The sequence below is a fragment of the Opisthocomus hoazin genome, chromosome 8 (genome assembly GCF_030867145.1).
Source record: "Opisthocomus hoazin isolate bOpiHoa1 chromosome 8, bOpiHoa1.hap1, whole genome shotgun sequence".
In the NCBI taxonomy this organism is placed as follows: Eukaryota; Metazoa; Chordata; class Aves; order Opisthocomiformes; family Opisthocomidae; genus Opisthocomus; species Opisthocomus hoazin.
This window is the reverse complement of record NC_134421.1, coordinates 12,355,194-12,373,598: the sequence shown is the minus strand read 5'-3', so window position 1 is coordinate 12,373,598 and position 18,405 is coordinate 12,355,194. Positions and strand designations below refer to the sequence as shown.

The 18,405-nt window shown below is 43.3% G+C and overlaps 1 protein-coding gene across 1 annotated transcript in view; it reads left to right on the top strand.

Moving 5' to 3' along the window:
- Positions 1–1,287: 1,287 nt before the first annotated feature.
- Positions 1,288–18,405, top strand: part of APPL2 (adaptor protein, phosphotyrosine interacting with PH domain and leucine zipper 2) — a 39,020-nt gene continuing 21,902 nt past the window's right edge. The window contains exons 1-4 of the mRNA XM_075429434.1: positions 1,288–1,398; positions 6,091–6,189; positions 16,599–16,658; positions 17,142–17,213. Of these exons, the coding sequence (XP_075285549.1) occupies positions 1,345–1,398; positions 6,091–6,189; positions 16,599–16,658; positions 17,142–17,213 (285 nt within the window). The 5' untranslated portion in view covers positions 1,288–1,344. The remainder of the gene's footprint in view (positions 1,399–6,090; positions 6,190–16,598; positions 16,659–17,141; positions 17,214–18,405) is intronic.

The following is an 18,405-nucleotide window of genomic DNA, read 5'->3' as shown; positions in this document are numbered from 1 at the left end:
AGGCACTTATAATGTCAAAGCAGGCCAATGCTAATGTTTGGAGTTCTTTTACAACCCAAGCTGCATTTCTTTAAAAATATTTTTCTTCTCTTAAAAGAGGGCAGCAACACGAGTTATCTGAAGACTCTGAAATTTCTTCTAGAGAGGATAACATATTATTATTTTACAGACAGTATTTTTGTTTGCATATTCTGTTTAATTGGCAGGATTCTTCCTACACTCTTCAGAAATGTTTTTTTCTTAAATGGGATTCTGGTTTCGAGTATCTCCATTTTTGTCTTGAGCCACGCTGGAACAACAAAAGCTACAGCTGATAAGCACGGCACAACTGATCTGCAGATCCATGACCCTGGACTTTCAGGGAAACTGAGGCACCCAAAAGCAACGGCAACCCTTCAAAAACATGAATATAATGAAACACTCCTGGATCAAGCAAGACTCCGCTTACTTTGAAAACATTAGCTTTGTTCAACAAAGCATCTGAATTAATGTCCGAACGCTGCAGTTATCCAACGCAATGAAGACGACGATAAAAACGTGGCTTTGTGTGTTAAGGACCAGTAATTTCAAACGCGTCCCTCTGACCCCCCAAGCACAGGGACACGGCTGAGCGGGGACCGACCTGCCGGGAGCACCCTGCAGCCCCCCAGTTTCGCTCGCAGAGTTGCCCACACCCCACCAACCCACGCAGATGCCGCCGCCGAGGGCCGCTCGGAAGCAGGCCCACCGGAACCCGCGGCTGCGGCGTCCCTGCACGCCGCCGAGGCCCCGGGGTGCTTCTCTGAGTTGGCCAGGGCTCCGGCGGCCCGGCTGACCCTGCCAGCAGCCCCCGGGAGCCAGGACACCCCGGGGGGCACAGCCACCTCGAACAGTGTCCCTAAGCCTCACGAGCCTAGGCCGGAGGACGCGCTCTTCCCCTCCTTTCCACCTCGCCCGCGCACCCTCAGAGCCAGGGAGCCCTCCCTCAACCTCACCCAGGCCGCCCACTCCCTTCCCGCCAACCCGGGGACGGAGCCAACAGCGGGGCTGCGGGAGGCCATTCCAGCCCCCGCTGCCCGCAGCTGGGGGGAGCCGAACAGCAGCCCTCCATCCGCGCCGGGGAGTTAATGGCGGCGGGAAGCCGCACCCTCCCCGTGACTCGCTTCCTCCGGCAGACGGGAACTGGGCGGAGGGAGCGGCCCCGGGCTGCCGCCCCCACCCCGCCCGCGGAGCCAGCCAGCCAGCCGGCCGCCGAGCCCCGCTGCCCGCGGGGAGGAGGGACGCCGCCGAGCCCCGCCGCCGGGGCGTGCCAGCCGGCGCCCCTCGCCTCCGCGCAGCCGGCTCCCCGCGCCCAGCCGCGCCGCCATGCCCGCCGTCGACAAGCTCCTCCTGGAAGAGGCTCTGCAGGACAGCCCGCAGGTAGCGGCCCGGGCCACGCACCCGAGGCCGGCAGGCAGCCCGCTGGGTCCCGCCGGGGCGGCGGGGGGTGATGCCTCCGGAGGGCCGGGCAGCAGCCGGCCGGCGGCGGGAAGAGGGGTCTCAGCGGGCGGTGGAGGAGGGCGGGAGCGGTGGGTACGGGTGAGGGACGCGGCGAAGCTGGCGAACGGCACCCGTGGGGTGTCCGTCAGGGAAAAGCGGGCTGTGCCTGCTGCCGGAGGAGAGGGCTGCGGGGGTCAGGCTGAGGGGAGGCCGGGGCACGGCGCCGTTTCTCCTCACCTTCCCTCGGAGCAGCCCCTCCGTGGGCTTTTTCCTCAGGCTGCACCCAGCCGGCTGCGGGGGTTGCCCTGGAGAGGTGGGGCGCGCTGGGGAAGGGGCGGTGAGGGTGGCGCGGTGCCCTGGCTTCCTCCGCGGTCCCTGGGGGAAGGGGAGGCCTGGGCGCTGTGGGTCCCCCGGCTGCCTGCTGGTGACAGAAGGGGGCTGGAGGAATGTCACCGCCGGGTGCCTGCTCTTCGCCGTGAGCGATCGCGCGGGTGCTGGCTCCCGTGAGGCAAGGTGAGGTGGCCCTCACCGAAGATGACCTCCTTCTGATGGAGTCCAAGCAGCGAGGGCAGGCCAGCAGGCAGGGCAGAAGGTTTCTCTCCTCGCCCCCGTGTTGTGCCCCGGTGCTGGGAGCCATGATGTGGCACAGCTGCAGAGGTGACCCCTGAGGAGCGTGGAAAACCCGCGGTGAAGAACGTGCCATGCCGTGGTGTTTTCGGGGGGCAGCAAGGTGTGAGGCCACGAGAGCTGGGGAAGGAGGATGGAAGGAGGGAAATATGGGTGGAAGAGGGAAGTAATGGGAAGGAGGAAGACTGGAAGTTTCACAGAGAGGTGGGGAAGGTGCGCTTGAGGCCAAGGCGTGATGTAGGGAGAGATACAAAAGTGATTGGTAAAGCAGGGAAAGAAGGTAGGGTGGGGTGGGTTGGTATGGATCTTGCTGCCAAGTAGCCGTGTGTTGTAACTCATCTGCTGATGGAGGAAGGAATAGGTAAGCTGTGGAGCAGATTGCTGAAAGGTGTTACGGAGTCTGTCATGAGACATTTTGAAGGAAAGATTGGACATGCGCCTGTCAGGACTTAGTGAGTCTTGGGGCTCATCTGGACCACTTCTTCTTATCCTGTTATTCTGTGATTTCATGGAATCCTGTCCTAGTAAGAACGATTTTCATCATCTGTTTGATGCTGGTGTATGTGGAATCTCCATCCTGGGAGGTTTTCAAAACTTGGCTGGAAAAGTGTTGAGTAACCTGAGATAATGTCAGAGTCAGCCCTGCTTTGAGCAGTGGTTTGGACAAGGTGACCTGTGGAGTTCCTTGCCAGCCTGAACTGTTCTGTGTTCCACAGTTTACCAAAATGTCCTAGATTTATTATGAGCAGTTATTAAAGTTTTTATTATTAACCTCCCCCCCAGCTCATTCTGGAGCTGAAGAACTTAACATGCAGGATAAGTGAACTCATTTACCTTTTCAGTCAACACTTCCTTCAATGATTAAAAATGTAACATTGAAAGCAGCTGAACAGTGCACTGAATTGAATTTGGAGGTCTTAATCTTTCTTCTGACCTGGAATGAAGACTGTTAACATCTCCTTTGCAATTACTGGAAATACCAGACTGTGCATAAACCCATGTATTTGCAGGATGTTTTGGCTTGATTCAGGCATTACTTTTTGTTCAAGTCCGATAACTTTGGGAGGGAGGGGCATTGTTTAATTTTTATAATGGCCTAATGTTTCTAAAATTATTTTTTCATGGGGATTTTTTTTTCAGTCTTTTATATTTTTACTTTTTTTTTTTTCCTGGGGAGAGCTTTAGATTCACAGCACAACAGGGTCGCTCTGTGAGCAGGGTGCTACAAAAACAAGACAGAAAGACAGTCTCTGTCCCACAGCGCTTAGCGTGTAGCAGCTTATGGGATCATTTATTTCTGCGTAAAGTGACCTGATTCTCCTCTGCCTTGTGCAGTCACTTACAGCAATGCAAAGGGATGGTAAAATGATATAACCTCACTTTTTATAAGCTGTGTGAAGTATATGAATTACGTGCAAGACAGGAGAGAATTAAGCCAAAGTTATTTCTTCATCAGTTTTCTGAAACTTGATTTCTTTCTCCCCGACAATATAGTACTTTTGCCTTGATTTGTGTCCAAGCGCTGGCTGAAAAAGGCCATGGGAAGTGTCTTAATCTTGAAGTGTTTGGCCACAAAATAGGACAGAAATTTACGTAAGCAGTCATGCTAAAACGAAGGGAAATAATACTTACATGAAAGTAGAAATTTTTTTCCTGTGTTACCAGAAGCCAACATAATGGTGCTATTAATGAGGCCTCCTAAATGTTTGCTTAGTATTTGGATTACTGGTTTATTTCAGCAGCATTAGCTGGTATTCCAGAATTTCTCGAAACAGCAACAATGAAAACATACACATGCTTCTATTTTGTTGCAGTGAGATAAAATGGTGTTCTTGAGTATAAAAGTTTCCGAGGAGTACTTCCAAGCTGCTTGAATCATTTTTTGTTTTTATTATTTTTGAACAATGTGCTAATAACTGAGGCCAAGACTTTCAGAAAATTGTTTCCCAGAGCTGTTCTACCTCAACCCATATTTAAATATCTGAAAAACTGAACCTGCAAAAATTCAGTAAGGTTTAGGAATGTAGCTTTTCCAGCATGCAGAAACGTGTGATTTGTAGCCTACTTCAGGCAGTTTCTTTGTAAACTTTAGTCTTGGCTGGAGATTTGTCTTGATAAACATGTGTCAAGTTTTATCATTTTTGCCTTCGCTAGGTTTATTTTTTAACCATCTTCATATCCTGTGCATTTTCTGTGCTGTTGTAACACAAAATGAGGAAGATGAGCACTGTATAGGTAGAAGATAGTTTGTTGACATTAGTTTTGCTTGTTTTAATGCATCATTGAAGATAAAACATTTAAAAGCAGATATTTTTGAAAAGCAATATGTTTTCAATTACTGAAATAATAGCTTGGTGTGGGAAACTCTCAAAATCATGCCACTGACCTTGCAGGGAGGTTAGCGCAAAGGTCCTTTATGAGCTAGGGTACTTGATATCCATTTCATTGACCTGGCCTTCTCTCTGTTCTGTTTTTTTACGTTCTTTTTATTTGATAACAGTACTTTGTATCACATATCTCCTTACATGCTGAGGTCTCAAGCTAGTTTCCCAAATGCATTGACTGCCAGTGTTTCTGAGGTAGGAAGCACTGTAGCAGCTTAGCACGTTAGCAGCCTGACGTGTTGAGAGTTTGAGTTACTCAAAGTATGGAAGTACTCCCGTGCAGTGTCTAGAACAGAACCCAAGGACTGACTCCGAAGTCATGTACTTTAACTGCTGAGTGACGCTGATTTCTGGCTTAGATACTTCTCAGTAGAGATGAAATTATAGTTAATCTTAGGCCAGGTTTTTTGAAGGATGCTGATTTTGAGTTTTTCAGGACAGATGTAAAGTCCGGGCAGAGAGTTTTGCAGAGGAGGATAAATGCCTTCGGGAAGTACATATGCCTTCTGTTAAAATAGTGGTGCAACTAAAACTATCTTAAATCTTTTAAATAAATTTCCCAGATTTGAACCTGGGTACTTCAGGTATGTTAGAGATTCCCGTAATACGAAGACGGGTAAAGCACTTGTTCTGTTACATGACTGACCTGATTATGAAAGTACTGGCGTTTATGTGTGCCCCTCATGTAAGCAGATGAAACTAATTAATGTCATATAAATTAGCTGTACAGATGGAAAGACATTGCCAGTTAGCATCAAATAGATTGGATTTGCCAAAGTTAAGACTAAGGATGGAGCACGACAACATTAGTTAAAGGGACAGGCTTCGCTCTGTCATTGTTGTCTTGATCTAGCTAATTCTGGAGCTCGGCATTATTTGAGATATCTTTGTTTCCCATGTGTCAGGAGCTGTGTCAGTAACGTAGTTCTTTGTTCCTGATGGTTCCACCAAAACAAACCAAGGGAGTTCATGTCTTTAAGATAACACAAGTCATTATGCTCTTTTTTCCCCCCCATTTGCTGACAAGGATGAGCTAGCAGAATGGAGAAAGTACAGGGTATCGCTGAGTGGGTGTGTACTCCTCTGCTTGTTGCTGTAGATGAACACTCAGTTGTTTGGTCCCATTACATCAGCTGGCTTTGGCAGTGGCTGTTTAAGAGTTGCTCAAGACAGTTGAGAGTGAATAATACTCTGTAAATTATCGCGTGGCAAGGGGTGCTTTTAATGCAGTCTGACATTAGAGAAGTAAAGTGAGCAAGCAGTGGTGTTTGACCTAGAGTCCTTAACGTGGTTTGGATTACTGTAGTCAGCAGGCAGATATTCAGGATTTTTTACATTCCTGATTATGTTGGAAGGAATGTCTATTAGAGCAAGAGACTGGGAGTGAGGATTTGGCCACAGCATTTTATCACTTCGCTTCCTTATGCCTCAGTTTACCTATCCATAATAGAAGGACTAATTTCTATGTGTTTTGAGATTCTGCACAGAATCATGCAAAGTTAAAGGCTTACTTTTTCTGATTGATTATATTTTTTGCTGCTACCTATCTACGGTTGTTTATGATTCTTTTTAATATTTTCACTCGGGACTAAAATAATTTGCTTTTTTTCTTTTGTTGAAGACTCGGTCTTTGCTCAGTGTATTTGAAGAAGATGCAGGAACCCTTACTGAATATACAAACCAGTTGCTTCAGGCAATGCAACGAGTCTATGGTGCTCAGGTAATTTTTAATTTGTGTTTCTTTTGTTCAATGTGCAGTAGAAGATGAATTGCTATTATCATGCTTTTACTTACGTGAAAGTTGCCAAGCACCTGCACCTCTTGTGGTTTGAGAGGATTTGTGGGTGTTTTCCATCTGATATCTCAGCCCCTTCCCACCCTGATGTTCAGAAACTTCATGTGTGAAAAAAATTCTTATCTGCTTTGTCTGTCTCCAAACATTAATAAAAGAAAAATTGTGATATGTCCTTACTTTATGGTACATTGGAAGGCCAGCCTTGACAGAATTGCTTGTCTAAACATCAACCTAATACACAGGTAGGTATTCATACTGACTTTAGGCATCTAACTTAGATGCTGTGAGTCACCATTTGGAAGGGACTGTCTATGTCCATTGATTACAGAGAGAATGTACACTTTGAGTCACATTGAAGTTGAGTGCCTAGTCAGTGTGAAAAATATGGGGGCAGGAGTGGAAAAAAAATAGCGCTTTCCAAAGCACTTACATGACCTAGATGACTAAATCCCTTTGAAAGTAAAATTGTAAGGTAAGTCATATCCTGTGCTTTGGAAAATATTATAAATCTGGGTGATTTTCAGTGAAGCTAGGATTCCCATGTGCATAAAATGAGGTATTTCAAAATACCCTATCTAGGTCTTTAAAGACATACACAGTATCTCATGGAACGTTTGCAAGTATTTATGTAGGTTAGATACCTGAGTTTAGTAGAAACAACAGGTTCCCTGTTCGTAAACCAGTAAATTAGAGGACACAGAGAGATACGGAGAATAGGGGTGTTTTGAATTTACTGAAAGACTGAGTGCCCAATGCTTAATATTATCAGGAATCAGCTCGGCTATAAAACTGCTGCACGTGTATGTCCATTTGATAGGATTGCTGTTTTGGGTGACTGATAGTATAACTTGGAAGAAAGAGCCGTCTGCCCAGGATTTAGCTACCTACACCTGGAAGATCCAGCTTTGGAGAGCTTCGAAGTCTTCCTGTCCTGGATCCCATGCAAATGTAGAGCAATTAGAGCGTTACAGCACACCTCAGATACTTAGAAAACAATACAGCACAGGCTGGAGAGGTGACATAAAATCAGCACGGAAAGTCAGTGATGGGCATTTTGGTAGAGTCACTGAGCTATAGAGCAGCAAGAGTATGGGCACGTTGGATGGTAGAAATCTGAGACCAAAGAGCAGGCAGAATTGAAATAGGGGACAGAAGGAAATCCGAGGATAAATATGGTTTGATTGTTAAGTGTCCAGCTTGTGGACTACATGTCCCTTGGCCTGGCTGATGCCTTGTTAGGGTGGCATTTTAGGAAGTGGTTACTCTGGCCTGTGATTCGTGGAGAAAATGCTTTGTCTGCTTCTGTTTGCTGCTTCCTTTCCATCTCAGTTTTTAGCCTTCTCCATTTCTGTTGCCCCTTAGTTATGACATTTCCTCTTTCTTCTCACTGTCTCAGCGCATTTACCCATCTGTGCTTTGCAGTACTACTGAGTCTGCTTTGTTTTTCCAGCATTTCTTGGCCACTTGCTTCCTGCACACTTTCTGCTTTAGTTTGGTCTAAATATTCAGTCACTTGTGAATATTGGATGTGTTCCTTGAAACACCTCATCAGATGTTTGATGCCATTTTGAGATGGGAGGTGCATAGCAGTTGTTTGAAGTCAGGCTTTGTAGGGATGTAGAGGAGGGCACCCTACACTACCATTGACTTAGGAAAATTTGGGTTTAGTGGCCAGTGTTGGGGACTTTACCAAGGACATTGGCTCGACATGTAGTGTTCTTAGTGTTGCTGCTTCTGCCATTTAATACTTTGGGAATCGCTGTATGTTGTGACTCCAGTTTGGGTTTGTGTTCTCGGGATCCAGTAGTGGCAAAAAAATGACATTGCAGTAACAAAGTCTAAGTAGATCATATTAATTATATAAGTGGAAAAAAACCCACAAACTTTTTGTGTTTTTTATTCTGTATGCACGTTAAAAAGTCTTGGTATTTTTGCATGAGACCTAAAGGAACACAGTAAAATTGGGGCAAAATTCTGTTTTTTAAATAAAAATTAATGGAAATAATTAATTCAGCCATATACAGAGATTAATTGGCAAGAGAATGTTAGTGTTTTATAGGCTAACATTGATTTCTGACTAGTTTTACTGAGCTTTGCATATATCCTTTTAAGGAACTGCTCCTTAATATTTAAATGAAGACATGCTTTCTGACTGAACTCACCCTCAGTTTTTCAGAGGCTTACCCATTATTGGAAAATGTTATGATTGCAGTTGCCATAGAAAGAGAAGTGTAATGCTGAATTGCCCGCTAAACATGAATGAACAGTTAAGAAAAATCTATGTGTAGTATTTCTTTGCTGCATAATCACAACTTGAGAGAATATCAACTTTTGCTGATGCATTGTTTGGAGGCACATTGTCTGGGCCTCGCTAGCGGTGTATTGGGAAGTGCTATCAACTCTTTTCATTTTGAGAGGGAACAAGATTTAGTAGAGTGCAAAAATGGGAGTGGTGAGAAGCCAGTTTCTGAATTTGCCTCTTTATTTTCCTAGCTTAAATTTTGTCTTTGCAAAGTCATTGTCGTCCCTTGCTCCGATTTCCTGATCTGTAAAACAGCAATTACAGTTACCGACCTACTTTGAAGCAGTGACACAATTTCTGTTTGCACAGCCGTAAAGTTGGCTGGCATCGCAGTCATGGCAGTCAAACAAAACAGCAGTGGATTGTACTAGTCCACGGTATTGAAAAACCAGGGTTTAAGCCCCCTCAAAACAGTTAGGACAGTTTTAAAAATGTAAAATTGTTTTCTTCCTAACTACATTCTGAACTTTAAGATTTCCCAGGTGTGTCTCAACCATATTTTCAAGATTTTCCAGAGAAGTTTACTAGAAGTTTGGTGTTGTTTCTTGTGATGAAAACTAAGATTTTCATGTAATTCAAACCACTGTAGCTTGTGATCAAAGAACAATAGTTGATGGTTCTGAATGGATGCAGTGCGAAGACTCAGGGGAGTAGCAATTAGAGCCAGCTGCAAGCTGTTTATTATCCATGTGGATAAATGCATATATATGTCCCAAAACACTCCTTTGTGTGCAGAGCATCAGTAAGTTTGTAAACTGACAGCTCAAGCTGCCCTGAACACTTGAATCCAGTGCATTTGAAAAGAAGGGGAGAAAGACAGAAATATTTGCTGAGGGCTTTTTGAAACACTTAGAAAAGTAGGAATCTTTTTGAACACTTGGGTGCTTTTCCTTCAAGCTGCAGATTTCTGTTAGGTGCTGGGTACCTAACTTTTCAGACTTCTGTGTATTCAAGCAGGACTTCATTGTGCATGCCTTTAACTTTTCTACGGCAGTAGGGCAGTTGTTGGGATGAAGCCCGTCCCAATGAATGCGCCCAGTAAATGAGGTAGACAGACCTTTGAAATGACTTTGAACTGTTTTTGTCACGAGAGTGGAAGGGAGGGGTCTGCAGGATCCTGTGGCGGGGTAGAGGAGTTGCAGGGTGTTGCAGCGGACACGCTGCCTGGGCAGGTGGGGCCCCTTGGTGTGGAAGGGCCCCCGACACGAGGCTGCAGCTGGGTGATGTGTGGCCAGCAGGTTGCCTTTGGGTGCAAGGCCTTCCAGGTGTGACAAGCCCCTGGCTGCTGTGCAGGATCAGGACAGTGCTCTCACCTCTTTGGGCACCCACACAAGGTGTGGTGGGGTGGTGACTCTTATTTTACCCATGGAGTTCTTCAGTGAAAAAGAGACTGCGATGCTACAAGGCAGATGCAGCGTGTGATGTCATGATTAAGGAGAAGTCACCGGAAGCAAATGTGTGAGCCGTGCTTGCGGAGTGAGATTTGGTTGATCTGGCAAGCCCACATGTGTAAATATAGTGAAGCATTTTTATATTTCTTCATCAAATAAGCCACATCCGTGTGAGTACGTGTTGTACTTCCTGCTGTAGTTCTCCCATCTGTGCTGTGGTACCCTGAAGTAATTATTGCATTAATGGTCTGATAGAGGAAATCTTTCTTACAGGGTATGTGCTTGTAGTTCTTCCTCCTTGCAAGCAAGCCCTGGTGATGCATCTGGCATTACTGCTGTCTGATTTCTGTGAATGTTGTGTTTATCGTTCTGGACATTTTATTACCTGAGCAGTATGTAGTGCAGCAAGCCAGGACTGTCAGAGAACTTAAGTAAATGAAGTTGTATGCTGAGGCTCTTGCAATGGTGTATGAGCAAAGTGTGCCCAGTTTACATTCCTGACTTCCCAGTGCTGTAGTAAATTATTTTCGGAGCTTTACTATCGTCTCCAGTTCTTCATCATACTATAGAAATGGCTGAGCTGTGATGGTCACTTGAAACAAAATGTCATTTAGAAACTCAGGACACTGTTGTGTTTCTACTGACTATTAGAAGGGATGAACAGTTAAGTGGGTTAGAGGAAAGTAAGATGCAGTATTTTGTCATTGGAAAGAGGTTCATCTCATTATTCCTGACAAATCTGTCTAGATACTAAGAGCAGTGGTGGCAGAAGAGGAATAAGAAGCAGCCCATTGCCTTTATCAATATAGCCAGAGAGAGAACAGCATGGGAATTGTGAAGTGTAATTCTGTTCACCATCTGTGTCTCTGAGCAATTGTCTTGTGATTCCAGAGTCTTATGGGCAAAGCAGCAACAACCTCTGAGGCTCACTGCCTTTTTATCTCCAGATTCTTACATAAACTCTTGACAATTATGGAATAGTCTTGGGTTGTATGTGCCACATTAGATGGGTATCAGTATGGCTTGTATCTGCCAAAGCTATTTTAGGTAGTGCTTTATGTCAGTGTTACCTCTCTCCCCAAATTAATGACACCTCATGTCTGCATTTTTCAACAGTGCTGCTTGTTTCATCTTCCTATGTATTGACTTCACTAGGCTGTAACTCAGTAGATAGGTGTTAAGCTCTCTAGGGCATGCACAGATTTTCATATTTATTATGTTGCATAGCTAACCTCAAGTATTCAGAATTCTTAAATTAGTTTCTTGCTAAACTAACAAGTAAGCACTGATACAATTTTTCTTTTAATTGCTTTCTTTTAATGTCTGAGGGAACAATTGTGTTGCCTTTTCAAACAGTAGGACTCTCTTTTTCCCAAAACCTTTTGAAACAATAAAGTTTAAGTTAGCATTTCATAAACTTTCAGTTCCACATAGAGAAGCTTCAACAGAGTATTAGATAAGACAAACACGTGCAATAAATTGTCAGCACTGAGATCTGTGAAATACCATATGTATTACTGTTCTATATTCATTGCAAGTTTGCATTGTGCACCTCTGCACTTCCTGAGGCATATTCACCGTATGTTGCTAACAGAGGTAGGCAGAGCATTATCACATGAGAATGGATCTATTTACGAAGCCGTGTGAATTGTTTTTAATACTGCCAATGAAGCTGGAGTTGTCACCACGCCTGGAAGCAAGTTAACCTTGCGCTGAGCAGGATCTGGAGATTTGAGTACTACAAGGAGGCATAAATATATGGATGCCCTGCTCATAGTAATTGTTTTGCAAGAAGCTGGAGAGATTCTTTCCCTACTGAACTAGCCATCCTACTGTAGTTGCTTTTGCTGTTTTACAGCAGAGTTTTGACTAGTGTCTTCTGTTTCTTGAAGCTATTAGTTGATCCTTTGCTGAACCATTCGCATTTGTGAGGACTGAATGCCATGCTGTGAATCAGCAGGAGGGCAAGCCATATGTTAGCCTGATCTTGTAAAGTGCTGGGCAGCCAGAGCACCCTGGTGAGGCTCAACTTCTCTCACTCTTGGGTTCAAGTTTCCGAGCTACTTAATATGCAAACGTAAGCCTGTAGGACTGTAATATTTACTAGATTGCTGGAGAACTCTATTTTGTAGGAAGATGACGTGCACACGTAGGCAGAGCTGCATGAAACTGTTGTATCAAGACCCAGTTCTTTCTGTGCTGTGCCAGGTCTTGATGGTAAATGTGTTCCCTAGTTGTGAAAAGATGAGAAGGCTGCAACTGCCTCATGGACCTCCTTCTTCAACCACCTACATGTTTTTTTTTCCTCATTTATGAGGCATTAAGCTTTCCTAGATGTAAGCCACATTTTATTATGTGTCATTCTGCACAGGTGTGTGAATAAATACTTTACCAGTACCTTGCTTGTTTACGTGAAGAAGCCTTTGGCAGTTCTGTGTGCTGGTTACTTGCAGAGTTTTAAAAATGACAGCTTTAGCTGGCGTAGGAAAGTAGCTTTGCAGAAAGCTTCATTATACTGGGATTGGAATTGGACATGCTGGAATAGCTCTCTGTCTTTAGAAGTTAATTTATAGCTCAACTTAATCCTTTACATGCCCTCAAATCTGGAGTCTGTTACTACGACTGTCTGTAGAAATGTCTTCTGACTTCAGTGTATTAGCTCTCAGAGTTTTATTTGGAAAAATACAAAAAGATATCCTAAAAAGGGTTGGACTGCGTCACTGGTAAATGGTTAATAGCATGATGATTTTATTACAAATGGGTTACAGGAAAATGATACGAACAGCTTGGTGAATAAAGGTGATAATGAAGAAGGTGAGTCAACCCAGAAAAATCACATGCCTTTGCTCTGGCACTAGATCAGAAAATAACAGTTGGACATTTTCTTGCTGACTTATTTGAAAGCAGGGTGAGGTACTGAAATAACTTGAGAATTAAACAATGATTTTTTTAATCTGTTGCTTTTTCATTTCTAGTAGATTAACGCTAGATTCAAGACACCCCTTCCATTACCTTATCTATGTGAACTGGTGTTAGTGAACTTTGTAAAAGTCGTTTCCTAGGGATAGCATGCTGGCCAAGGTTAAAAAAAGAAAAAAAAAGTCATATCTGTAATTATAACTGATTGCTTGATACCTATTTGCATACAGTCCTTTCTTCTTTTCTTCTGGTATACTTTTTTACATTAATGCTGCAGTGATGTTTTCCCTGCTAAGTAGAATCATCTAATGAAAATGAGTGTGTTTGCGAGGCCCGGTACTGGTTAATTTTGCTTTCGTTTAGAATACTTGGATTTCTGTTGAGGGTTTTATTGGGTTTCTGCCTGATAGATCATCTCATCAATAGCTCAGCTCTCCCACCCCAGAAATGCTTGATGAATTCTGAAATGTCAAAGTAACATGGAAGGGACATGAGTAGGCAGTCACAATTGTGTAGTAGCTTTTCTTTTGCTGCGGTATGCTGAGTTTCAGTCACTTCCAGATACAAGAAGTGAATGTTGCTGTATTCCATGGGAAAATGTCTTGGAAATAGAGTAAAACCTGTTAAAATAATTTGCCTGATTTAGTGAATCTGTCAATTGAAGCAATGCAAATAACTTTTAAGTCTTGAGAGTGATTAGTACTGGGGGAGGCGGAGGAGAAGGCTGATTAGGAAGAAATGGGAGGAGGATTAAACCAAACTTTCCCAGATTAGTGTGCTCAGCAATGCAGTATGACCACTAGGTCAGCAGAGCACTTTGCCTGCTTTCTGTTCCTTATGCAATGTGGCTGTGCTTCAATTTGCTAGCTTAATTTGATTTGTTTACAGCTGTTTGAGGGGAGTGGGGTGGGGTGTGTTTGGTTGTTGTTTGTTTGGGTTTTTTTCCTAGTGATACAATGAATGGTTTTGTACCTCTAATGGGAGCAAAGTCTGGCAGAGGTTGGGAGGGAGGATGAAGGACCCAGGATGAACTTCCACATGGGCAGGGATTGAGCAGCAAGGTTTTTTTTGGTGTTCTGACATAAAAAACGGAGCCTATAAAGGAAAAACGCGACCTACTGGCATCAGTAGTATATCAGTGATGTGTGGAACTGTTGTCCCCAAATCAGCCCAAAATCCCAAAGTACATTTTGTGTCAGGCCCTTGCATCTATTTGTTCTGTACCTGGGGTAGCATGCCATGAATGGCTCTTGGGGTCTATATGTGACTGTTGTCACCTGATCATATACTTCATAGGATGTTGTTAACTTACACCCTTTTGAGACCCTCAGGGTTTATGTATTCCCCCATTATCCTGTCACGTGCTGGAGGCTGCTCCTGGAGAGTGGTGATCACTGGAAGATGCTTCTTCCACACACTGCTTTGCATTGCCCATCCTCAGACTGTCCCACACAGATGAGTAATTATGCTCTTTGTTACTCTTCGGATATTGGGTGAGGAAATTGAGGATCTGGTAGTCTTTAAAAACCAAACGTGTAGAAGCTTTGAGGATGGCTAACACAAAGGAATAGGATGCCTTTGGTGTCAGCCCATTATTCTGAAGCTTCTTTTAGTGTTAGCAAGTTTAAGGCAGAAACACTTTTTTCCCAACAGTCAGAACAGACAACACAGTTGCAGACGTTGCAGGAATAAGTGAACTGAAACAAAAAGGGGGGGGAAGAAGGCATGTTTCTAACACTCAGTTTATTTCAAAAGATCTCTCTCACCCTGACCCAGCTGTACAACTGACAGATGGCATCACAGTTGCTGTGTGAGGACTTAGTCTTCTTGCAGTTTTTACTGAGCTCTGTCTTGGAGGTTGTGTTTATGAAAAAGATCCTAGGTCTGAGAACCTCTGCTTCTTTTTGTAATTTTAAATTCATCTTTGGATGCCACCCACATGCATACAAACAAACAAACCCTTTTAGTGTCATCAGTCCACATAGAAGGAGTCTCTCATCCTTCCTGTCATCAAATCATTGCTTGCTAGCTCCCACTTTGAAGGTGGCAGTTTCTCAGGTGTTCGTACAGCCTGGGGGCAGATAGTTAAGGCTCATTCCTATCCTTGCCTGAGCCCTTAACAAAGTTTGTTAATTTATTATAAAGCATGACATCCTTTTCCATCCACTGGCTTGGGAAATACTTAAATGCCAAGTGCTTGTGTAAAGCCTTTTCATATTAAAAACTACACGGTCTGCATAACCAACCTGGAAATCTTACGTGAATCCTTGGCATTATTATTGTATGGAAGTGTAACTGCTATTTGGTCTGAGACAACAAACAAGAACAGTCCATCACTGTGAGGTGAGAATAGTTGTGGGGTGCACACGATCTGAGTTTGGACCCAGATAACTCAGTTCTGAGACCTTGTTTGTACCTTGGAAGGCCTCTGGTGTCCCGTCTCCAGCCATCTCTGAGTATTATCACCGTGGTGTTTTAAGTTGGTCAGAATTAGCTCACTCATCTTTTTCTCAATGTGTTCACATACAGCTGCTGTTACCTGGGCTATGTCTATGTTTCTCTGTTCTTTCTGAGCACTTGGACATACTTAAGGCTCTGGACAAGTGTTTGGGCCTTGCTGTCCATATTAACCCTCCCTCCTGGCGTGCCAAAGTGGTGCAGAAGCACCAGCCTGTAATGCAGTATGTCAGAGGCGGCATCAGGCTGAAGTAAAGGGTGCTTCAGAATCTCTGGCCCAGATAGGTAACTGTGCCATGCTCTGTGTGCTCAGGATGACAAGAGAGCACACAAACTCTGTCCCAGTTTTAGTGGCTTTCTGTACCAGCCCAGCATAAAGGGTGCTACTAAAGCCCTTCAGAGATTGCTCAAGTTTTACAAACTCTCTGTGGCCTTATGTATTTTTAGAGAGGAATAGATTATGCTACGGTTTAACATGGAATTAAATGAAAAGTGATTAGTTTTCTGCATTACTGAGGAAGAGAAAGATCTGACGGGTTAAGACAGATCGCAGTTCTCCCCTTCCCCTTTTTCTTTTATTCCAGTTTTAAGTCATTGTTAACAAATCAGGAAGAGAGGTGTTGGTTATACTATTGTTAGGAATACACTGAGTAAAGATTGACATACCCAAATTCTTGTCTGTTTTTTTTCCAGCTGTCAAGCAAAATTATAAAACCTACCTACAAGTCTTGCTTTGCATAAGCATGTCTTAAGGATGTGTGTACCTTCATTGGCTAGTTTAGCCATAAGAATACAGAATTATGTGCTGTTTTGTACTCCTGTATCAACTTAAAGCACTGTAATTACATCAGTACGTTCCCTGAGCATAAATACTTTATATAAAGGCACATCTTGGTTCTCTTTATTGCTGTAGATTTTGGGGAAAGACGATTAACCAGTATGAAACATTTTTATGCTGGTATGCTGCTTACATGTTTGAGTTTGTTCTAGTTTTGTTATTTTGGGGGGTGGGAAGGGAACCCAAAACTAAACCCCAAATCCTACCTCCATTCAAAGTGGTTAGACAAACTGTGTTGATTAGTTCTGAAGTGTACCTGTTATTACTGCTTCTCTATGCAGATATATTTGGGACTGGTTGTTTGCATACAGCTGAAGGTTTGTGTAATTAGCTGCAGATTCAGTCAAGAAGCTGGTAACAAAGTAGTAGTAACAATAGACCGAAAGGCCTTTCATTATTTTTATTAACATGTCACTTTTGTTTGTAGAATGAAATGTGTCTTGCCACACAACAGCTTTCGAAGCAGCTTCTTGCCTATGAAAAGCAGGTATGTTCAACACATGCCTTTGATTTCTTTTCAGCCTCAGCATTTGCGAAGAAGTGTCTGTAAATAGTGTAGTTTCCAGAAGTGCTTAGGACATTGGCTTTACTTCGTTTCGTGTGAAGGCTGTTGCAAATTTCCCCAGTGTGTTCCAGGGAGTTACAAAACTTCTAAGAATCTTAAAAAAAAAAAAAAAGGTGGAAAATGTCATTTAATAAATTAATGAAGATGCAAACCAGTTTGTTCCTATTGTATGATTATGACTTTAAAGTTAGTATAATAAGCATTAATTTTATGTTGTCCAAAATCCATTCATTTAAAACAAGAGGAGCAGAGTAAAAGAGTGTGTATTAATGTTAATGTTTTTGCATTTAGTTTTATAGTTTATTGCATTTTGTAGGAGTATTTATTACTCTGTTGTAGAACACGTGTTGTATTTTATACTCACCTTTATGGATTTACAGACCAAATGTATGTTTCTGTTTTCAGCATTTTGCCTTAGGTAAAGGAGATGAAGAAGTGATATCCACCCTTCATTACTTTTCAAAAGTTGTGGATGAGGTAATTTGAATTGCCAATATTCTATTTTTACAGTACAGAATCTTGGTGTTTTTCTTTCGATCTTTGTCCTTTTGATTGTGAGCCTTTCTACTGATTGTGCCTGCGCTTTACAGAATCATTTAATAGAGGGGAAAAAGAAGTATAATATCAGCCTTTCATAATTGTTAGAGCTGTTTCTGTGGCTTCATCCCACATGCTGTCCTTGGAGCAAAGCTGAACTTACTAAATCGGCGAATTAGAAGAGAGACTGAAACAGGACATTTCATCTAGGCTGAGGCCATTTTTAAGTTAATTCCATGTAAAAGTGACACATTTTTAAGCTTTAAACGCTGTGGTTTGAGCCAGAACCTGCCAGGGGTGGATGCAGGGCAGCTGTGAATTAGCAGAGTTGCAGTTTAGTTGCTGTGAAATCGCGCAGAATCCAGAGATGTGTGAAGGAGGCTGCAGAAATGCCTGCTGAAGGCAGGCTGGGTACTGCTGGGTACACTCAGCTGTGTGCGCTGAGCACTTCTACTCTCTGTAGGTTGCTGCTGAGTTCCAGGAGTCTTTTTAAATGGTTTTGTTAGACCCACCCATGTAATATTTCAGTATAATCTTAGTATCTAGGTCCTTATTGCTTAAGTGTCATTCGTCACATCACTTTCTGTTGTGAGCAGGGCTGTGCCATCAGGTAAGTGTTGTTCTTGTTAGTCTACTTTCATTAAGAAGGCAAAAGGCTGTATTGAGGTCTACTTTTCAAGAGAGGTGAACAGATAGGAGGGTTTTGGGGCAGAAAATAAGTTAAAATTTTCAGAGCCCATGGATAGCTGTAATAATATAGTGAGAGGAATCACAAAGGTTAACTTTTCACTTAGGCTTCTCCTGCTGCATGTCTGCTCTCAGGGAATACTTGAAAGGAGCATTTATTGCCACAAGTCTTGTACTTGTCTATGTGAACGACAGATAAATCAAAACAAGATCTATCTCCTTCCCAGGTACAAGAGAAGCATCCCATTTGGGAGCAGAAAGCTGAGAGCCTCTCTGTTCAGTTCTGTCCGTTACATTTTCCCTCAGAAGAGCTTGCTGCATTCCTCAGCCTCCTTTTCTGTGTGTTAGCTACCCCCTGTACCTGTTTCTTAGTTGTCCGTTCTACTGGAATTCAGTTGTCCTCGTTTAGTTTTGTATTGTCTAGTGGGTAATACTGACTTCACCT